The sequence below is a fragment of the Ictidomys tridecemlineatus genome, assembly GCF_052094955.1.
Source record: "Ictidomys tridecemlineatus isolate mIctTri1 chromosome 1 unlocalized genomic scaffold, mIctTri1.hap1 SUPER_1_unloc_3, whole genome shotgun sequence".
NCBI classification, from domain to species: Eukaryota; Metazoa; Chordata; class Mammalia; order Rodentia; family Sciuridae; genus Ictidomys; species Ictidomys tridecemlineatus.
In genome coordinates this window covers 306,221-330,906 of record NW_027520944.1, presented here as the reverse complement: position 1 = coordinate 330,906, position 24,686 = coordinate 306,221, and the positions used below count along the sequence as shown (strand labels likewise).

At 35.9% G+C, this 24,686-nt stretch overlaps 1 protein-coding gene across 1 annotated transcript in view; it reads right to left on the bottom strand.

Moving 5' to 3' along the window:
* Positions 1-24,686, bottom strand: part of LOC144372195 (uncharacterized) — a 65,628-nt gene that overhangs the window by 12,992 nt on the left and 27,950 nt on the right. Inside the window, exons 5-9 of the mRNA XM_078035574.1 lie at positions 15,845-15,959; positions 15,516-15,689; positions 12,135-12,241; positions 10,953-11,090; positions 8,462-8,526 (exon numbers count right to left, since the gene is read on the bottom strand). Coding sequence (XP_077891700.1) covers positions 8,462-8,526; positions 10,953-11,090; positions 12,135-12,241; positions 15,516-15,689; positions 15,845-15,850 — 490 coding nt within the window. The 5' untranslated portion in view covers positions 15,851-15,959. The remainder of the gene's footprint in view (positions 1-8,461; positions 8,527-10,952; positions 11,091-12,134; positions 12,242-15,515; positions 15,690-15,844; positions 15,960-24,686) is intronic.

Below are 24,686 nucleotides of genomic sequence, written 5' to 3'. Positions count from 1 at the left end.
ACCATTGGACAGATCCTTGGGAATCAACCTAACAAAAGAGGTGAAAATACTTGGGAATCAACCTAACAAAAGAGGTGAAAGATTTATACAATGAAAACTACAGAACTCTAAAGAGAGAAATAAAAGAAGATCTTAGAAGATATAAAAATATACCCTGTTCATGGATAGGCAGAACTAACATCATCAAAATGGTGATATTACCCAATGTTCTCTATAGGTTTAATGCAATGCCAATCAAAATCCCAATGGCATTTCTTGTACAAATAGATAAAGCAATCATGAAATTCATATGGAAAAATAAAAGACCCAGAATAGCAAAAGCAACTCTAAGCAGGAAGTGTGAATCAGGTGGTATAGCGATACCAGATTTCAAACTATATTACAGAGCAATAGTAACAAAAACAGCATGGTACTGGTACCAAAACAGGCCGGTGACCAATGGTACAGAATAGAGGACCCAGAGACTAATCCATAAAGTTACAACTATCTTATATTTGATAAAGGGGATAAAAGCATGCAATGGGGGAAGGATAGCATCTTCAACAAATGGTGCTGGGAAAACTGGAAATCCATATGCAACAAAATGAAACTGAATCCCCTCCTCTCGCCATGCACAAAAGTTAACTCAAAATGGATCAAGAAGCTTGATATCAAATCAGAGACTCTGCGTCTGATAGAAGAAAAAGTTGGCTCTGATCTACATATTGTGGGGTCCGGCTCCAAATTCCTTAATAGGACACCCATAGCACAAGAGTTAATAACAAGAATCAACAAATGGGACTTACTTAAACTAAAAAGTTTTTTCTCAGCAAGAGAAACAATAACAGAGGTAAATAGGGAGCCTACATCCTGGGAACAAATTTTTACTCCTCACACTTCAGATAGAGCCCTAATATCCAGAATGTACAAAGAACTCAAAAAATTAAACAATAAGATAATAACCCAATCAACAAATGGGCCAAGGACCTGAACAGACACTTCTCAGAGGAGGACATATAATCAATCAACAAGTACATGAAAAAATGCTCACCATCTCTAGCAGTCAGAGAAATGCAAATCAAAACCACCCTAAGATACCATCTCACTCCAGTAAGATTGGCAGCCATTATGAAGTCAAACAACAACAAGTGCTGGTGAGGATGTGGGGAAAAGGGTACTCTTGTACATTGCTGGTGGGACTGCAAATTGGTGCGGCCAATTTGGAAAGCCGTATGGAGATTCCTGGGAAAGCTGGGAATGGAACTACCATTTGACCCAGCTATTGCCCTTCTCGGACTATTCACTGAAGACCTTAAAAGAGCATACTACAGGGATACTGCCACATCAATGTTCATAGCAGCACAATTCACAATAGCTAGACTGTGGAACCAACCCAGATGCCCTTCAATAGATGAATGGATAAAAAAATGAGGCATTTATACACAATGGAGTATTATGCAGCACAAAAATTACAAAATCATGGAATGTGCAGGGAAATGGATGGCACTAGAGAAGATTATGCTACGTGAAGCTAGCCAATCCCTAAGAAACAAATGCCAAATGTCTTCTTTGATATAATGAGAGCAACTAAGAACACAGCAGGGAGGAAGAGCAGGAGGAAAAGATTAACATTTAACAGAGACATGAGGTGGGAAGGAAAGGGAGAGAAAAGGGAAATTGCATGGAAATGGAAGAAGACCCTCATTGTTATAGAAAATTACATATAAGAGGTTGTGAGGGGAATGGGAAAAAAAACAAGGAGAGAAATGAATTACAGTAGATGGGGTAGAGAGAGAAGATGGGAGGGGAGGGGAGAAGGGAGAGTAGAGGATAGGAAAGGTAGCAGAATACAACAATTACTAATATGGCATTATGTAAAAATGTGGATGGTTCAACCTATGGAAATCAACACAGGATTCATTAATAGACTTAAAAACATGACATAATTATCTCAATAGTTGAAGAAAGAGAATTTGACAGAATACAGCATCCATTCATGTTCAAAATGGTAGAAAATATAGGGATAATATGAATGTAACTGAACATTTTAAAAGCTCTATACCAAAAACCCCAAGACTAACATGATTCCAAATGGAAAAAAATGAAACATTCTTTCTAAAAACTAGAAAAAGACAAGGGTGCCCTCTTTCACCACTTCTATTCAACATATGAACTTTGAAATTCTAATCAGAACAGTTTGGAAAGAGAGATTAAAGGAATATGAATATGAAAAGAGCTCAAAATAGCCCTATTTGCTGACAACAATATTTTATATGTAGAAGACACAAAACTACACCACAAAATTTTTAAAACTCATAACCACACTCAGCATAGTAGCAGGATATAGAATTAACACTCATAAATCAATTATGATCCTGTACACAAATTGTGCATCAGCTGATGAATCACAATGGATTCAAAACAATTTAAAAAATAAAATAATCAGGAAACAATCTAAGAAGTGAAAGACCTCTATTATGAAAATTACCAAACACTAAAGAAAGAAATTGAAGAAGACCGTAGAAGATGAAATATTTCAAATGTTCATGGACTGGCAGAATTAATGTTACCAAAATTGACATACTACCAAAATGCTATAGTTTTAATGCAACTCCTATTAAAATGTCAATGATATTTCACAAAGAAATAGAAAAAGCAATCATAAAATTCACTTGGAAAAACAAAAAGCCCAGAATATTCAAAACAATCCTTAGTGAAAAAAAGTGAAGGAGACAGCAGACATCACAAGATCTGCTCTCAAATTATACTATAGTGCTACAAAAATGGCATGGGATTGGCACCAAAACAGGCAAAATGTCCAATGGAACAGAAAAGACATCACAAAGACAAAAATCACATACATTCTGTCTTGTTAATCTAGACAAAGGCACCAACAACATACATTAAAAGAAAAGACAGCCTCTTAAACAAATGGTACTGAGAAAACTGGAAATATGCATGTGGCAGAATCAAATTGAACCCCTACCCCTATCCCTGCACAAAACTCAACTCAAAGTACATCAAGGAACTAGGCATTAAACCAGACATCCTGTACCCACTAGAAGAAAACATAGGCCCAACTTTCCATCATCTTGGCTTAGGAACTGACTTCCTCAACAAGACTTCTAAATTGCATCAAATAAAATCAAGAATCGATAAATGGGAAGGAAACAAAGTAAAAAGCTTTCTCACAGGAAAGAAAATTATCAAGAACATGAACAGAGAACCTACAAACTGGGAGAAAATCTTTACCACCTGCACCTCAGAACATTAGTCTTCTGGATATATAAAGAATTCAAAACAAACCAGCACAGGAGGCTGAAAGAGGAGGATCAAGAGTTCAGATCCATCCAGCTTCAGCAATGGTGAGGCACTGAGCAACTCTATGTCTAAATAAAATGCAAAACAGAGCTGGGTATGGGGCTCAGTGTTATAGAACTAGCCTTGCAGGTGTAATACCCCGTGTTTGATCTTCAGCATTACATAAAAATAAATAAATAAATAATAAACAAGTAAATAAGTAAATTGTGTCCATCTACAACAAAAATAATAAAAATAAAATAAAACACAGGGCTGGGGATGTGGCTCAGTGGTTGAGTGCCCCTGAGTTGAATCCCCACTACTTGCCCCCATGAAAAAAAAAATAAAAAAACTTAACACACACACACACACACACACACACACACAACCCAATATAGTTAATATTCTCTTCTAGTGGTCATAGGATGTCAATAAATGTGCAAAGGATCTGAAACTGGTTGTTCACAGAACAAGAAATACAATTGGTGAGCAAATATATTTTTTAAATGCTCAATACCCAACCAGCAGTGTATGAGGGTACCCTTTTCCGGCATCCTCACCAGCATTTGTTGTTGTTTGTCTTCATCATGGCTGCCATTCTTACTGAAGTGAGATAGTATCATAGGGTAGTTTTAATTTCCCTTTCTATGATTGCTAGAGATGGTGAGCATTTTTTCATATATTTATTGATTGATTGTATATCCTCTTCTGCGAAGTGTCTGTTCCGGTCCTTGGCCCATTTGTTGATTGGATTATTTGTGTGTGTGTGTGTGTGTGTGTGTGTGTGTGTGTGTGTGTGTTTAGCGTTTTGAGTTCTTTGCATACCCTAGAGATTAGAGCTCTATCTGATGTGTGAGGGGTAAAAATTTGTTCCCAGGATGTAGGCTCCCTATTCACCTCACATATTATTTCTCTTGCTGAGAAAAAACTTTTTAGTTTGAATTCATCCCATTTGTTAATTCTTGGTTTTAACTCTTGTGCTACAGGCATCTTATTAAGGAAGTTGGGGCCTAGCTCCACATGAGGAAGTTAGGGCCTACTTTTTCTTCCATTAGATGCAGAGTCTCTTGTTTAATTCCTAGACCCTTGATCCATTTTGAGTTAACTTTTGTGCATGGTGAGAGAGAGGGATTCAATTTCATTTTGTTGCATATGGATTTCCAGTTTTCCCAACACCATTTGTTGAGGATGCTATATTTTCTCCAGTGCATACTTTTAGTACCTTTGTCTAATATAAGGTAGTTGTACTTTTGTGGGTTAATCTCTGTGTCCTCTATCCTATACCATTGGTCCACCAGCCTGTTTTGGTGCCAGTACCATGCTGTTTTTGTTACTATTGCTCTGTAGTATAGTTTAAGATCTGGTATAGTGACACCATCTGTTTCACTCTTCCTGCTTAGAATTTCTTTTGCTATTCTGGGTCTCTTATATTTCCAGATGAAATTCATAATTGCTTTTTCTATTCATGTGAGGAATGTCATTGGGATTTTGATCAGAATTGCACTGCTGGTGAGATTGTAAATTGGTGCAGCCAATTTGGAAAGCAGTATGGAGATTCCTTGGAAAACTGGGCATGTAACCACCATTTGACCCAGCTATTCCTCTTCTAGGACTATACCCAAAAGACCTAAAAGGAGCATACTACAGGTACTCAGCCACATCAATGATTATAGTAGCACAATTCACAATAACTAGACTGTAGAGCCAACCTAGATGCCCTTCAATAGATGAATGGATAAAAATATGTGGCATATATACACAATGGAATATTACTCAGCACTAAAAAATAATAAGATCATGGCATTTGCAGGGAAAAGGATGGCATTAGAGCAGATTATGCTAAGTGAATTTAGCCAGTCCCCAAAAAACAAATGCCAAATGTCTTCTCTGATATAAGGGGGTAACTCAAAATGGGGAAGAGAGAAAAAAGCATGGGAAGAAGATTACCTATACACAGGAAAGAGGGGTGGGAGGAAAGGAAGGGAGAAAGGGAATTGCACGGATGGTGGAAGGAGAGCCTCACTGTTATACAAACCACATGTATGAAGATGTGAGAAAAAAAAGGACTAGTGCTACCTTAGATTAAGAAGAGAGAAGTGATGGGAGGGGAGAGGAGAGGTTGGAAAGATTGTAAGGATAGTAGAATGGAATAGACATTATTATTATTGGTGTATATATGTGAATGCATGATCAATGTGAATCTACAACCTGTATACTCAAAAAAATGAGATATTGTATCTCATGTGGTTCAAATGTATGATATGTCAAGGTCATTGTACTGTCATGTGTAACTAACTGAAACAAATAAAAATAAAAAACGAATTGTAGTGCAAAAAAGTACATGTAAAATGGCATAAATTGACATAAACATACTTTATATTCAGAGGTAAAATTGTGCTTTATATGTGTAATAAAGATTGTAGTGCATTCCACTGTTATCGTGCACTTAAAAAATTATAAAATCAATAAAAAGTAGAAAAAATGCTAAATTTCTCTAGAAATTAGAAAATGCAAATCAACACTACATTGATATTCCATTCTTGGTCCAGTCAAAATAGGAATTATCAAGAATACAAGGAACAATAAATGCTGGAGAGAATGTGAGAAAAAAGTTACACTCATACTTTGCTAGTGAGACTGCAAATTGGTGCAAGTACTCTGGAAAACAGTATGGAGATTCCTCTAAGAATTTGGAATGGAAACACCATTCAACGCGTTATCACCCCAGTTGAATCTTGATTTTATTTGTTGCAATTTAGAAGTCTTGTTGAGGAAATCAGTTCCTAAGTTGACATGATGGAGAGTTGGGCATGTATGTATATTATACACACACACACACACACACACACACATATACACACACATACACACACATACACACACACACACACACACATATATATATATCCAAAGGACTTTAAATCAATATACTACAGTGACACAGCCACATCAATGTCTACTGCAGCCCAATTCACAATAGTTAAGCTAAGGAAACAACCTAGGTGAGCTTCAACAGATGAAAGGTTAGAGAAAATGGGGTACATATACACAATGGAGTATTTCTTATCCATAAAGAAGAATGAAATTTATGGCACTTGCTGGTAAATGGATGGAACTTGAGACTATTATACTTAGTGAAATAAGCCAATACCAAAAAAACCAAAGGCCAAAAGTTCTCTCTGATCCTAAATAGAATCAGATGTAGCCCATGTATGTAAAAAATACACTCTACTGTCATATCTAAAAAAATAAAATAAAACCTGGTGCTGAAAAAAATTAAAAATAAGAACAGCGATAAAAAGCTTTAACCTAACACACACATTTAGTAATGGAAAGAGATGACTAAAATTCAGTGGTCTGGACACACTAAAGGAAGACTAGAAATAAATGAAGAAACTCTTACAGAATTTTGCAAGTTTGAGATCTTCATTTATGCAGGTTCTCAGCCTAGGTATCTCCCATATATTTGCAGACACCATATTATTGACAAGTATGGAGGAACCACCACAGAAAATGCATTTCAGATACTCTACTGCCTATATCACTATTTCACTAACATGACTCCACTCTCACAACACTGACAAAGAAAGTTGTTACTTAACAGTGCAAGCTATCACCATTCAGGAGTCACAGATTGGACATAGGAAATTACAACAGAGACACCATTTGGAAAATAATTCAACATCACACATTTAATCGATAGCATAAGACACATCATCCAGGGAAAACAGTTTCCTAAGCAGACACTCAAATAAATGTGGAAAAGATATATATCCTTGAAGATGTACAAATTTCAATATAGAAAAATAAGAAAGATAAAAAGCAAAGTAGCATGACTGTTTTATAGTTAATTACCCTAGAAACTATTTCTAAAGATAATGCAATATAAAAAATGCCAGAATAAAATTCAAAAAAAATGTTAAAATAGTGAATTATTTCAAAGATGAAGCAAAGAAAAACTGAGTAGATTAAGGAAAACAATGCATGGCATGAGAAAACAATTCAATACAGATTCTGAAAAAGAATCAATTAGAAATCTTGAAAATAAAGAGCTCAATACCTCAAATAAATATATCCAGTTGAAGTTAGACCCATAGACTAGATCAAGTGAAAGAAAAAATATCAGAGATTGAAGTTGATGATGAAATAGCACATTCAGACAATATCAACAACAATCAAAATAATTGTAAACAAATTACAAAACCACTAGATACAATTCAGACTACTTTTATGAATCACTGGTACACATAATGGAGAAGAGGTACAGGCTACAGGCAATGCAAGCTTTCTCAGTGAATAAAAGAAACTATTTCTTATCTCTTGTGAAAGTTATGGACATCCAGGTATAGGATTTTAGAATACCAAATGGACATGGCCCAAAAAGTATTTCTCCAAATCATAGTCTATAAAATTACCAAAGGTAAACTGAAATCTATAATAAGTGCCAAAGCAATTATAAACAGATCAGAAAAATATTAGACTTCTGAGTAGAAATTTTAAGGCCCAGGAAATGGTATATTTCAAACCCCAAATAAAAATGTTAAAAAAGAAACAAAGACAATAATTGTAAAATGGATGGAAAAGGTGATCATCGTGTTAAGGTGAAAAAATCAGAAACAAAACCCCAATTATCACATTCTCTTCCTAACGTGGAATCTGGGAAAAAAATAAGAATGACTAGAAAATGATGGAGGGAACATTAAGGAAGAGGGAAGGTAACTGGGGATGAAAAAGGGAGTAGAGGGGAAAATGGAAGTAAGGAGAGTGATCAGGATTCAAGTATTGTATATGTGTGTATAGAAATATCACTGTGAAATGCACTAATGTAGGCACTCAATAGGAACTGATATTAACAGTTGACATTATAACAAGTCCAATCTGCTATCATGTGACCATATATGAAACAGAATGTATAATTTAAAAATATTCTTACTTCTGCAAAGACATAAAATTTCAGGGTCAAAATTAATGTAAAATTTCTTCAGACAATATCATTTAGATGATAAATTTCTTATAGTTAATTATTAAGATATCCTGGATTCTATATGAGCAAGAAAGATATAAAAATATGAATGGAATTTGAACATTTATTTTTTTCCACTCTTCTTTTGTGATCAAACATTCTTACTCTTATTTACACAGGGCATGAACACCAAGAGTAACTCATTTTTTTAAGTCTTACCTGGATTGAAATTTACTGATGTTCTAGATTGTTCTTTCATGTATTGAAGAATTAAATCCCTGTTTCTGTATTTGAAAAAAGTAATAAAATTGGTATTTTAACACTCATATGAAAACACTGACCAAATATAATTCAATACTTTATAATGTTTTAGATCTAGTATCAGAACTTTTTCATATGCTCTCCTAATCTGTATGCCCTATAAACATTTTGTTAACTTGAAAATTATTTGTACAATGTTTTTTTCTGTTTTGTGAGATGGTATTTCATGATGATGGTCAGGCTGATCTTAAATACCTGGGCTCAAGCAATTGTCCTGCCTCAGGCTCTTAAGTAGCTGGGGTAAATGTATGTGTCACTGCACACACAGCGTGAAGTTAAAGAAGAAAAAAGATGAAATGATCATTAATTGAGAACAGGACAGGTAAATATATTAACTAGTGTAGCTTGAACTCAGAAAATGCCCTGTCTCTGTAAAAAATAGTTTTTTGTTCTTGCACAACTTCTTTCTCTTAGGCTTAAGGCCTTTTAAAAAATAAGGGTAGTATCACTTTAGTTCACCAGGTTGTTATGAGATTTACTAAGATAATATTGAAACATGTTAAGCAAAATAGTAAAATAATGGCATACTTAACTACTTACAATCTCAGCTAGAACTAATGTGCATTTTTCATAGGTTCTAATATTCAAAAGTTAAAATTATTTTTAAAAATGCTTGTGTCCTAATTTTCATGATCAATTGGGCTTTTCTTTGTGCTTTGTAACTCAAAGCAAATCAACAATTAATTTATAACTATTTATAAATATCTCCTTAAATTAGAGAATATAATCATCCCCTCTGTGAGACTAATCAATAATAACAAAGGCAAGAAATTAACAAATGCCAAAAACTTGGACTACTACTATTTCTTCTCTACCTAGTTGAACAGAATCAGCAGATAAGTGTAGCTACATTTCCATGTTGATCTCCAACTGACTTGGAACACATTTTCTTTAACACAATGGATACTGAGGAGTCATGATAGGGCTCAGCTCTCTTAGATTCAATGAATCTGCTTCATATATTCCTTTTGAGGCAGACCTTAATAAATGCTGAAAACTTTAGGCAGCAATTCCAACAGCTTGGAAATTTCCATTACTTGGGAAAACTACTAGAAGTGCCAATCTAAATTGGCACTCAACATGGAAAACAGTGATGTGGAACCCGCTGCAGTCAAAGGAAATCTATTTCAAGGGATGGAAGGATTTGGGGCACAGATCTGTTAGCCAGGATGACAGAAAACTCTGATTTCTTCCAGAGATTACTTGAAGCTTTACTTGAAGTTTTCTAATAGATTTGAATAATTTTAATTTTATGACAGAAAAGACAAAGTCCTAAAAGGATAATGCACCAGAAAGGGCAAGGCTAATATGGGGATTCCACATAAGGTTCCTAAAAGGGGGAAAGGGTCAGAGTGCTTAGTATTTGTTGGCCAAAGCTAGAGGCCAAGCTGTCAAAGCAGAGTGCTTCTGCTGGAAACAACTGTTGAATAAAAAAGCGTAAGTGCATGAGAAATAAAAAGAGTGTTGAGTCTAAGTATGGGTTACCGTGAAGACTCAGGGATTGGATCAGTCAGGATATTTTGAAATAAAAGCTCTTCATTACCAGACTGCAGGGCCAGGTCTGGCAGAAACACCACAGCAACAGAACTGACAAAGGAACAATTTAAAAATCTATTTATTCCCCTCCATCTGACTACAGAATTATCTTCCTTACACTTCAAGGATATCATTAGGTCCCTGATAAATTAAAGGGGGATGGTAGAATAGCTAACTTCAGCTAAACAGGGAATTTCAAGACTCAAATAGCAAATTATAAAATCATAGGTGTGATACTATCTCTCCCTGTGAGGAGGGGTTATGCTTGAAATGAATTGGATAATGCTGGAAACCCTAAGGATAAAGGTTTACAAAGTCCTAAGATATTAGCTAGTGGTATATCTCAGTGGTAGGAAAATTTCCCAGCATGCATGAGAAGAAAAAGAAAGGAGAGGGGAAGATAGAGGAGAGAACAAACCTTGAAGGTGACTCATGCACACATCACTACTTATTTTTTTTAAAATAACTAATCCATTTTAATTATGTATATATGACAGTAGAGTGCAATTTGATTCATTGGACACAACTGCAACAACTTTCATTTCTGATTTCACAGGATGTACCATTGTATCATATATGCAGTCATACCTGTACCAAGGTAATAATGTCTATCTCACTCCACCATCTTTCTTGCCTCCATTACCCCTCCCCATCTTTCTCTTTTCCCAATCAAAGTATCATCACTGCTTCTTGGCTAGACTTTGAAGTGTTTCTGACTAATGAACTGTCCTAACTCACTAAGGTTCCATACATAGTAATGCTATGAAATCTCACCTCATATATAAGATGCAACAGGTGTAACTATTGTGTATGTACATCTAATATTGATTAGTATTGTAATGTAAATACTTACGCAGTATTTCCACTAGCAATGGCATAAGACAAGGCAATCTCTCCACAATTATCTGAAGCAGACACATTAACACCACATTGAAGCAGCAGCTCAGCTATGTATGTTGATTTATGTTCCACAGCCAACATGAGGGCTGTTCTAAAATAAGAGAGATAACTTCAAATTTAGATATTTTAATAAGTTTATTTAAAAAGCCATTGTAATACATTTTACCAATTTGACATCTAGCTTTACATACACTAACAGACATATACATCTTGGAAGATCAAATCTTTATCTTTCTAAATCATTTGTAAATCTAAAAGGAAAACAAACACATAAAAAAATAAATCACGTGTCCCAAAAGGGGAGAGTTACAAACTTAAAATCCTTCAATGAACATTAATTATGATGAGGTCATTCATCTGGAGTTGGCAAAGATTTCAATGAATAAAGCTCCATTTCTTTCTTAGAGTGATGTAATATATTGTAACTCACAGTCAGCCAAAGGTCAAGGAGTAAAAAAGGTATTTGCAGGTATAACATAATAACAGTAGCACTGGTGATACTAATAATAATTGTTGCTTCAGTCATTCACTCTGAGAAGCATATGCCAGGCATTGAAATCAATGCTACATGTATAATCTTGCAACCAGATTTCAAGCATATGTTACACTCTTTTTCATTATAAATGTTCAAAATTTGTTAAGACTAATTAGACGTCACTTAGGAAAAATCTGAAATCAATATTCTACAAATTAAGTAATTTAAAGCAAATAGTCATATAAAGGAAAAAATAATTCTCAATGTCCATCTGTACTCAACACAGCATTTCCAAAAGAAAACTATACCAGAAGATGAAATATTGCAGAGAATTTAAAAAGTTCAATACTGAATAAAAGCACAAACTAAAAGTCTATATTTTACAAAACTAACATGAAAACTCTAGCTAACACAAGATTATGTGATCAACAAAATCAAATAGTAATCATCAGCCAATAATCATAAGGGCATGTGAATCATACTACATACTCTTATTTGTGTTGCTCAGTTTGAATAATTGCTTTTCTCCTTAATTTTAGTGTATGTTCATAAATTTCACTCTATTCCAATGATTATGTCATTCCCATTAATTTAATATTTTTAACTTGAGTGATTTTACTACAATATTAACCTTTTTCCAAAAAATATAAAGTACTATACCTTCCCTTATCATCAACTTCATGTATGTTTGCTTTATTCTTAATAAAAAATTCTACCATCATCTTTCTGTTTTTCTTTATGGCGAGTAAAAGTGGTGTTTGGCCACTCTGAAAAACAACAAATATAGTTTATTCACAAAATTACTATTTTTCAACTGAAGTTAACCTTACAAAATACTGTATGAACATCAGCATATAATAATAATGTAAATTAAGAGTAGCCACTCTCTTCTCTTCCCATTCTGCTTCCGTACATGCTGCTCTTTCATTTTGAGATGCCTCTCCTCTGCCTAGAGTGGCCACATGAACTCCAGCATTTCTAAAACTGCTTCATACATTTACTGTTTCCATGGATCTTTGCTGCTGTCAACCATTCATCCTGGCATCTTGGAGTTATGTAACATGAACCCTCCTCAACCAAGAGCATCTTTAGAACATAAACTGTATTTTATACCCCAATAGACCCATTCCCTAATACATATTAGTAAAGGACGTAAGTATTATATTTCACTAACAAGCCAAATTCTCAACTCACTAGTAGGGTGTATAAATCATATTCTGAAGAACGTCTACTTTTCCAGTAATACCAAGCCTCATAGAAAAGATTCCTTGTTTTACTGTTCGAGAAAATTTACACAACTGTGCATTGTATGTCCAGTAGTACAGAAATATCTTTTCCATTGCTTAACACCTACTTGACACTGATTTTTTATTGGAGATATTCACATGTGAACAATTGAAGTTACAGGAATATATTTCTGAGAGCTTTTCCAGCAACATGGAAGTTTTCTCCATGTTATACAAGTCCACTTGATTCTTTTTTATTTATGAAATCAGAATCCCAGATTCCAATGTAAGGAATTTCTGCTTAAAATTGATAGAGTCTGAGTAAACTATGTTGCTTTTTCATAATTGTTCCTGTGTCTTCTCTTATTATAAGTTGAAAGATATTTATCTTACATGTCAGAAAGTTCAATACAAAAACATATTATTTTTATGCAATTGGAGAAAATTTTTCCAACTAATCCACTGAGAGGGGATTAACAAAAAGAAATAACCAACTCAAAAAAAATTAACACAGAGCTGGGATTATGGCTCAGTGGTAGAGCATTCACCTAGCACATGTGAGGCCCTGGGTTTGATCCTCAGCAGCACATAAAATAAATAAAATCAATGTATTGTCTCCAATAAGAATTAAAATATAAATATTTTTTTTAAACTCCAAACAAACAAAAAAACCACCCAGTCAATAACTGAGCAAAAGAACTAAACAGAAATTTCTCAGAAGAAACACAAATTTCCCAACTATATATAAAAAAAGTCTTCTACATCTCTAGCAATTACGTTAATGCAAATAAAAACTACACTAAGACTTTATCTTACTCCAGCCACAATGGTAATTATCAAGAACACAAACAGTAATATATACTGGTAAGAATGTGGGGCTGGGGATGTGGCTCAAGCGGTAGCACGCTTGCCAGGCATGTGTGTGGCCCAGGTTCGATCCTCAGGACCACATACAAAGATGTTGTGTCTGCTGAAAATGAAAAAATTAATAATAATAAATATATTCTCTCTCTCTCTCTCCCTCCCTCCCTCTGCCTCTCCTTCTCTCTCTCCCTCTCCCTGGTTAAAAAAAAAAAGAATGTGGGGGTAAGGCACACATTTACACTGTTGGTGGGACTACATACTAGTACAACTACCCTGGAAAACAGTTTGGAGATCTCCCAAAATCTAAGAAGGGAACCACAACATGAAACAGCTATCCCATGACTCAGTATTTTCCCAAAATTAGTAAAACAAAATTTTACGTGTAACTGTATATTAATACAGTCACATGTGTGTTTACAGTAGCACAATTCACAACAGGTAAATTATGAAATTAACCCAAGTACCTGTGAATGGATGAAAGGATTAAGAAATTCTGGTGCACATACATACAATGGAGTTATAATTCAGCCATAAAAATACATTATGTCATTTGTTGGTAAATGAGTTGGTATCCAAGAATATCATGCTAAGTGAAATAAGTCAAATAAGAAACTCAAAGGTAAAATGTTTCATATGTGGAAGCTGGAGTTAATTAAAGAAAAAGAAATGAAGAACAGAATATCAAAAATGTAAAGAAGATCATTAGTGTAGAAAAAGAAGATTGAGAGGCACAGAGATAATGAAAAAGGGAAGGCAATGAAGAAGGAAATCTTTAAAATTCATGTTATATGCATATATAAATATGCCACAGGTAATTGCACCCTTATGTATAAGTAAAAAGAATCAACCAAATATAAATAAATAGACAGGTGAAAGGAGGTCCAGGAGAATAGGAGGGGGAGAATGGAGGAGGAGGGGTAGACAGATGGAAAAGAGGGAATCAATGACTCAACTGGAATTCCATGCATGTAAGATTTGGGGGGAATGAATTTAACTACTATGTAAAACTATAAACTCTAATAAAAATAACATTGAAAATGTATTCTCACTTGTAACGACAATCCTGGTAACATAATGCTTGGTTATTTTCCAAAATTCTTTTTATTCTCATCCACTTTAATTGCTACTTAAAGTTACTTATAATTTTAGGAAAAATTTAATTCAGAAATTTTGTGTATCATCAAGATTAATGCTGATCTACACAGATTACTTGTAGCATCATGAAAGGCACTAAACATTTGCATTTTTAAGGAACAAAGCGGAAGACTGATACATAGTACAGCTGGCAAAATCCATGAGTTATCTACTTCTAGTAATAATTTATCCATTCTAGCAATGAGTGACCTAATCAGCCTTTCAAAAATTCCAATGGGAACATGATTTTTATAGTATATATAGAGAAAACTATTTAACTTCCAAATTCTAAATTCAAACAATTAATCCCATATGAAAGACATTCATAATATATTATGTAGTCCATATTCTTGTATATCAGTAGAAAACACCATGAAATCTTTATCACACTATATTAAAAAAGAGGAGTTGTAACCTCATTTATAGAGGCAAAGTAGGTGATTGGAGTAAGTGCTGCAGTTGCCAGAAGCAAACTGAAGAACATGCGTGCCCAGCATGTGGGAGGCAAACCCTGCACACCACACCACACAGTACTATGGCTCAAAGGGACCGCATCAGATTCCTTCACAGAAGCTTGAAGTTCAGATTTCTGCATGAGTCTCTTGAATTCTAAGTGTGGATTCAACTGATGGAGGCAAACTAAATACACACGTGAGCTACAAAAGGAGGAGGAAGAATATGAGGAGAACTTCCAACATTTGCTAGTATTTTAATAAAAAGAAAATTTGCTTATGATCAGTATTTTTTAACATGCATTACTGTTAATTTTAAGAAAAATTTTAAATATTTTGAAAATAACAGTGATTGATGTATATACCGTGTTTTTGGCTTCAATATCTGCGTTGTATGAAAGCAGTTTTGCTGGTATTAACGTGTTCCTATAAAAGATAACATAGTGGAGCGGAGTTTGACCCTTGTTGTTGTGAACATTTGGATTGGCACCATGTTCTAGAAGAATAATTGCACATTCCTCTTCCTCATATTGTAGAGCCTGTTGGTTTTAACCAAGAAATAGATTGTAAATTTTGGAAATCCAAGAAAAATATTTCACGTTTTGTTCATTAGTTATAACTAAATGGCATTAACCAATTTTTCTTCTAAGCATTTCATCAAATTCATTTCCTGCAAAACCACTGGTATATCTACCTTCATCAATGGTGTGTTGCCATCACTGTCACACAAATCGACATTACATTTCCTCTTCACTAGAAGAGCCACCACTGCTGGTCTGCCATAGGCACAGGCATAATGTAGAGGGGTTCTGTGCAAGTAAGAAGCTTTATTAGGAATTCATAAGGTACCTTTTGAAATATACAACTATTAATGCAATTATAAACATTAAGTAGCTCATAATTCCTCTATTTTCTTATGAAGAAGGTACAATATTTAGTAGCTGTCATTACTTATTTTATTAATGAATGATCAGCCTAAGGCACTGACATTTTCTTCTTATTTCTTGTTTCTGATACTGCTGAGGATTGTACCCTGGATTACTCAACTAATGAGTCATATCCTAAGCACATTTTTATTATATAAACAATTTTGATGCAGGGTCTCACTAAATTGCCCACTGTGGTCTTAAACTTCCAATGCTCTTGCCTCAGCATCCTAAGTCACTGGAATCATGGGTATGTGCGACTGTGCCTGGTTCCATTGAATTTACTTATTTTTGTTTGCTTTGTTTTCATATTGCTGGGGATAGAACCCAGGCCTGAAGCATTCTAGGTAAGGAAGGGCTCTACCACAGAACCACATCCCCAGAGCAGAGCAGCCCACTTGCCTAGAAAGAAGATGGACTTGAGATTTAGCTCATCTTCAGTATGAATTCTACTTTAGACTCTGTGATGTACTAGTTATCCCACAGTCTTACTCTCCCTCAATTTCCTAAAAAAGTAAGGATTAAAATGAGTATCTCCCTGGATACTACCAGGATGCTTAATGGAGAATCTCTGTAAAACATCTGAAGGTTTTGTAGCACCAGCAACAGCTCCATAATTGGTAGCTATTGTAATCAATATTATTGCTTTTTATCAACTAAGAGTATTTCAATTAATAAGTTAATAGTATTGTAGTGATTTTTTAAAAATATATATTTAAAACTATGTATTTCAATGAGTCTAAGATGATTTTTTTTCTTATCATTTTAACAAGACTGACAATGGAATCCCACTAATAATTCAGGCTGCATTACAACTATAATTGGCAGCATTTAATTTTTTCTTCATAAACAAAATAAAGAACCATCATAATTCATGGTGCCTTACCTTAAGTGAAATGTGAGACAAACAATAGATTTATGGCAGTTCTCATGACATGGATGGCATTTAAATTCAGTTTTAGAAGTATGATAGGTAAAGTAGGCTGAATAATGACCGTAAAAGGCCAAACCGAAAGCAAACTTAATGCCAAAGGAAAAAGAACCCAAATGAATTAGTATGGTTAAATTAATTCAGTATTTATATATATGGGATTTATATATGAATCAGGCATTTTCAATGTTCAGTATTTAATACTGTCTTAATTTTTCACAAGGGACGTTTACAATTTCTTACCTCCATGAATGCATGATTGAAAAGGAGGAAGAACCGTTTCATTTGAAATTGAGTCCTATCACGTCAGTTTTAATTAACTGGTCACACCTAGAAAGTTTTTATGTAAGAGTTCTCTGAGATAGTAGAATATGTCAAATACAAAATAAGTAGCTGTGCAGTTCTTGCACATTAAAAACGTATTCATTTTATGAGTACAAATGAATAGAATTAAAGAATAATTCTTTAATGCTTTACTTTATAAAAGTTTCACTTAAAAATACTAAAGTTGAGAAGTTTAGTATTTTTATGGGAAACTTTTATAAAGTAAAGCAATATTTTTTAGGAGTAATAATCTTTTATACTTGCTCTCTTCTATTCTCACCAAAACAAAATTATTAACCTATAATTGCATATGTAAAATAAAATATACATATATAAGAAATGTATGTATAGTAATATCTACAATAGATGAAATGCACTATAGGACATCTATATAGAAATGTACTAGAAGAAAACATAAATGCTTTCTTCATGTTGGCAAAGGCGTTCTAAGAAATAATGAATTTGAAAGAAGACTTCTTTTTTTTCCTACCTCTCTTTTTAAAATTTATTATGTTGATGATGATGACAATGTTGTTGTTGTTGTTTTGCTGGGGATTGCACCCTTACCCTTTGCTTTGACAGGCAAGAAGTGCTCTAACATTGAGCTACATTTCCAACCTTGGAATTCTAATTTAATCAGATAAAATACTCTAATTTTACAGATGCTCAAGTGACAGTGACATATGAACATAGAAAAAATATTTATGTCCTTGGCAATAGAAGGAATTTAAGTCTAACAAATGAAATAAATTTCGCAGCTACAATATTTTGAAGATGAAGAGTAGTGGTATTGGGCTGTTGATTATGGCTTGAGCTGTTTATTGCTCCTCAAATAGATGATTTACTGACAACTGCTGTGCCACATTTAAAACTGTGCATGCCACTACCTACCAATTCCATTTTACTCTCCCTTCCAGATATTTGAGTATTCTTTTTATCCTGTTCCAGTCACTAATCTTTTGGCCATTGGCAAACAAGTAATTTGTGAAAGTTAATAATGTATTTTGATACACAGAATGGCAAGTCTTTGTTCATTGCAAACATTTTCTTAGTGTCATCATGACCCTAAATGACTGCGTGTGGAACTAAAAAATGTACAGATATTTTTATTTGTTTTTTGTGAAACTGATAACCAGAGAGAGAGCTCACATTTGGGGTCAGTGAGTATTCTAATGCACAAACCACAAGCAGGACCTACCTTTGATACTCTTAGTCCCTTCAGAACAGAGTAGGGAAAGCTACAGTAGGGCAGCAGCAGGCAGCACTGTACAGACTAGGCACCCTTTGTGTGCTACTCCCTTGGCCCTGGTGACTGAGAGCTTGCACTGCCTGGATGCTCTCAACCAATGCTCTACTCTTCATGCTTGTACAGAAACACAGTAATGGATAACTACAGGAAAGGGTACTGGAACAGTGGAATCAGCAATTTTGGAATTTTGTGCGAGAAGCTTTTGGCAGATGCTTTTTTACTTTAAAGTGATAACAAAATTGAAAAAGCATGCTGTGTTTGGTGTTTTGGAAAGTGTGAAAGCTGCCAGTGAACTCTAGTGTCCTCTGTGGAAAGGTAGTTAAAGGTAGTTAACTTCACTAACTGAAGTTAATGAATTATTTGCAGAAAATTCAGGGCTTGTCAACACTGTTGTTATGAAAATGGTTGGATGATCAAGATGACATCAAGTTATCCTAAGAATTGCATAAATTAGTGAGTGAAGCATGTGAGAAATAAGTAAAATCTTATTTTTAGAGGTGGAAGACACACCCCTAAATATACTAGTGTGAAGGAATTTTAAAAATATAAAAAAGAAGAAATAACATGGAGCCATCTTCCCAATTCAGAGTTCTTGTGAGGCTCTTGAGACACAACAGGTAATAGATTACATCTGAAAATTTTTCAATGCTTTTGAAAATGTGTACATTAAAAGCTGTTGTGTGTATTTATTTTAAAAAAAAAATCAGTGACCTTATAGGGAAATTTTAAGTTTCTGGGAAACCAGTTAAAAATTTGGTTTGTTTAGCTGCCCATTAGAAGTCCTGGGTACTGAACTTCCAAGGTGTGCAGGTCCTGGATATTGAGGACCCCACAGAATATTAAAGTCAAATATTCTGGTGAAAGGAGAACTGGTATCCTTTCTGCTCTGCTCCCATTGACACAGCCTGGATGGTGCAGGCTTCAATTCCATCAGCCCATTGGTCCCTTACCCCTCAGTCCCTGGCCTCCCAGACCCTATTACCTATTTTTACGATCAATGCGATTAACATTACATCCACGTCCCAGATAACGCTTAATTCTTCCCAGTTCACCATTTTTGGCAGCCTGGTGGAGCTTATCAAGAGGGTTATATCCGAAAAACTTGATTCCCAGGCTTATATAAATAAACTGTCTCCAGGCTCTATCCATCCTAAATACAATTAGGTAACAACCTCTGTCAAGTGTCCTGCTAAAGCAGGTCTGTCGTTGCCTATCTGCCAACCAACTGGCAAAATAGTCGTTGCCAGGTGACACTGATAAACACAAATGCACATTCCACAATCTGCATGGCCCTAGGTGATTGGCTCCTGGAAGGTCCGCCCCCTGTACTGTGATCAGCGCCTGGCTATTCTGTACAGAACCCACCAAGAACCAGGTGGGACTGCTCTGAGACCCCCCCAAGACCCATACAGTGAGTGAGATGCCCCACCAGAATCAGGTGGGCCTCAATGGCAGGCAGGTGAGAACCCCCCACACCCAGACCTGGGAGGGCAGGACTCATCCTCTCTGCCATTGCACAGCTGCCTATGTCCACAGCAGGAAACAAATACTGCACTCTTCCTATTACTTTATTCAGTAAATGGCAGAAAAGGAGATCCCTGACTTAAGATGTCCATTAAAAAAATCTGGAAAAATTCAGGAATGCATTTAATTTAAAGCAACAGATTAGAAGAAAACAATAGAATAACTGCGCCAAAAGCAATTTTAGTGTCACTCTGCTGCATCAACCACTCCCTGACATAGCTCTGCTCAACACAAAGAGGGAGTAAGCAGCCCACCAGTTCCACTCAAAAGCAAAAGGAGAATAGTGTAACAACCATCACCCTAGGCTTTCCAGTGTAGTACCAAAATGTCCTGATTCGGTTTCTCCCGACCCAGATTACTGAGCAGAGAAGAAGAGATGAGCTATTTGGAGATGACCTGAAACAAAGAAGTGGTGCAACACATGGATCAACTTGCAGCCGAAGAAATCATGGTCCCCAGTGGCTACTGTGCCCAGAACCCCCACAACCTCTGCACTGTCTCCTGTAAACAACTCTAGCCTTCATTTCTGGCGTTCCCTCAGGGTTTGCCATTACATACTTCAGGTGCTTGCTCCAAACAGACTGCAGCAGTTTTTGCCACTGAGGAAACCAACAGCCACAGAGAAACCCTGCATCTTTCCCTACTACAAAAAGCCTCAAAGGTGTTTGCATTCACAATCTCCAAGCACCTGTACCACTACCTCTAGATTCTGCCTATCCAAGGTAACCTCAGCTAGAGTTACCACAAATCCAGACTCAAGGTCACCAAACAGCCTTTTCCTGTGCAAGAGAACATGAAGACTGCAGCCCATACTGGAGGCACAATCCCATGTGATGGGTGTACACCTGCAGCCATATCCATGCACACTGCCAGATGTTGGACTGGCAGTTGCACATGCACAATACCACTTCCAACACCTGTCATGAGCCACTGCTCACCATATTTAGCAGCCTCTGAAGTTACATACACATGTGTCACCAGCTCTGTTTCATGGTGTTATTAACATATGTAAGCACCCAGAGTCCCATTAACCATCCCCACCACCATGTAGCTTTGCCTGAAGAGAGTTGTTCTGTGCCACTGCACACGTTTCTCCTCAGTTACACTCACAAAAAAATAGTGCATGTTTACAGCCATCCTCAACACCTCCATGTCCCTGCCACCATACTTCAATTCACAGATGAGGTTTCTAGCTTTATGCATCCATGATTAGGCCCCAGATCTATAGATACACAGCAGCCAGGCAAAGCTCTACTTCTGGTCCTTCCCTGAAGCCCTATGTGTCTACAATCAGATCTGATCTTACAGTCCTGTGCTTTAACAAACTAGGTCCCACCTCGTAGGAACTCTTTGCCAGCCCTGGTTTCTGTCCTTGGTCCTGGCTTTTCCTTACTACTTCTCTGCCCACAGGTAGCCTGTCTACATTGCACATGCCTGCAGCTGACACTGCACCAAAGTGTGCACACTGCCTGGCCCATATGTCTTTCACCTTTTCTAGTCTTCTCTGCATGGATATAGAGGCACTATCTATGACCCAGCTAGTCCTCATAGCAACTCTAGATTTCCCATAGCTCTAGCCACCAATGACCATGAAGGTTCTCATGTTACCAACAGTTGTGCCTGCTAAAAGAGAAGCATCGCATCCTTCAACCTCAGATAACAAAGATGTTGCTCCATGCCACTAGACCAGAGCTATACTAGGTCAGCATGTCCTCCCATACTGCTCTGCAGGAAAAAGCTTTCCCATCCTCAAATAAGTCCTTAAGTCTAGAAGAAGTAACGGTTTCTTCAAATGTGCATGCACCTTTTCAAGCTACTAGGGTCAAGAAGAATCAGAGAAACGTGGTAACTCAAGGAACCAAAAATTCTTCATTAAATGAATGGTCCAACAAAATTAGAGACCTTGATATAATGAAAATGGGAGAACAACATAACAGTTGGGTTAAAACAAAATCAGTTCAATGAAGAAAGTTTATACCAGGAGCCAACCCATGACACCCACCCTGATTCAGGCACAGATGACTTCCTATTCCTCTTAGAATAAAGTTCAAAATACTCACCATGGTCCACAGTCCCCATGACCAGGCAATGATCTCCGTAATCCTTTTGTACCCTCCCTTGATCTTGCTCCCTCCCCTCAGGGCCTGTGGCATTATTTCATATCCCTGCACTTAATCCAATGCCTCTGGTAGCACCTTGTCCCACTTTTCCTGCCATCACAGGATAATGAAGCCCTCACTCAGAAGCAATCCAGTCTTGGAACCGTGAACACTGAATGCCTAGTTTGTGTCCTTTACAGAGCCTTCTTTATTGTATTTATTGTACTTAATTTATTTTACCCCTAAATATTAACTGAAATGAAGGAGACCAGATACTATCTTGGACACTGTTCTAACCTACATAACTGACTTGCACTTTATCTTCCAGGACTCAGTCAAATTTGCAAAATGAGTGAATAGATACATGGAGATACTCATGGTCTCAGCTTATCTAGGCTTTCAGGTCAGGACCTCCACATATGGCCCACATCAGCCAGTATCCCTCAATCTCCCTTGATAAGCTTTTTCATTGGCAAAAATAATTTTGGCAAGTCATTTTTTTAAAGAGATAAGCACCATACTCAGGTTCTCATACATGCTAAAGCACTCTACCACTAAGCCATATACCCAACACCTGGGTCAATGCTTTTAAACAAAACAAGATTCCTATAAAATGGTCTAGTGTTGGGGGGGGTGGTTGAGGTGACAATTGGAGGGAGCCATATATGGAACACAGAGGTTTTGTGGCAGATGAAAGGCCTTGTGAGGACCACACTGCATACTCTTTGCACTGCTGAGGTTTGGGGAAACCTTTCTGTACCATGCCCACCCAAAAAGAAAAACTTGCCAGCCTAGATTCTTCAGAACTAAATGGAAAACATTAATCAGATAGACTGAACAGACATCTATGGACTATTTAATCCAGCAACAATAAATTCATTTGCTTCTCCATGAAACAATGACCATTCTTTGAAATAGTTCATATTGTCAGGCGTGGTGGAGCACACCTGTAATCCCAGCAGCTCAGGAATCTAAGACAGAAGGATTGCAAGTTCAAAGCCAGCCTCAGCAAACAAAAGATGCTAAGCAATTCAGTGAGATCCTGTATCTAAATAAGGCTGGGGATGTGGCTCAATTGTCAAGTGCCTCTGAGTTCAATCCCTTGAACCAAAAAACATCATATTTTTGAGTACAAGGTAAATACAAGAAATAGAGGTAACTTCTTGCACCCTATAAGATCATAAATGAAAGAAATAAGAAGTTAATGACAAGAAACAAACCTTTTAATGCCTGGAGGTTAAAATATACAATTCTGGATTAGGATTGGATAACAGATACAATCAGGGGATAAAAAATTTCAAAAATAAACGGAAACAGGGATACAATACGTCAAAATTCATTGGGTTATTAACACCCATAAATAATTTATGTACCTACATATCAATGGCAAATGAACTGAAAGAGAAATTAGAAAAATATCCCATTCAAAATAGCCTCAGAAAACAATATAATACTTTGGAATATATTTAAGAAAAGGTATGAAATAGTTCTACAATGAAAACTACAGAATACTAAGGAAAGAAATTAAAGACCTTTGAAGATGGACAGATCTCCCAGGCCCTAATTCTGCCTATCTTAGGCAGAATTAATATTGTCAAATTAACCATACTAACCAAAGTACTTTGCAGATTCAATGCAATTCCTATAAAAATACCAGTTAGTTCCTTTGTAGAAATAGAAATCACCCATAAAACTCATTTGGAAATATTAGAGAATCAGAATAGGCAAAGCAGTCATTAGCAAGAAAAGTGATGCAGGAGGCATTACAATCAGTACCAGAACTATGGTAAAGAAGAGAAGACACAGAGAAAAACCCACGTAAGTACAGTTATCTAATATTATAAAACAGCACCAAAAACAAACACTGAAGAAAAGATAGCATTTTCAACAAATGGTGCTGGGAAAACTTGAAATACACATGTAGCAAAATGAAATTAAACCCCTACTTCTCACCCTGCACACAACTCAAAGTGGATCAAGGACTTAGGCATTGGAACATAGAGACCCTGCAACTAACTGAAGAGAAAGTAGAAATGTAAGCTTAGGAACTTACTTTCTTAATAACATCAGTACAGCACAAGAAGTAAAATCAAGAACCAACTTGAATCTAATGTATGAAACATGATATGTCAATAGCTTTGTAATGTTTTGAACAACCAGTAAAAAAAAAATCAATAAATGGGATGGAATCAAAGAAGCAGCCTTTAAAATGCTTCTCAGCTCAAGAAACAATAATATGAAGAGAAAGCCTACTGAACAGGAGAAAATCTTTACCACCTGCACCTCAGTTTCAGCATTAATCTCCAGGATATATGAAGAACTCAAAAACTTTATACTACTACTAATAATAATATTAATAATAACAACAACAATAACAACCACCCAATCAATAAATGGACTAAGGATCTAAACAGACACTGCACAGCAGAAAAAAATACCATCAACAAATATATGAAAAAATGTTCATCTTTAGTAATTATAAA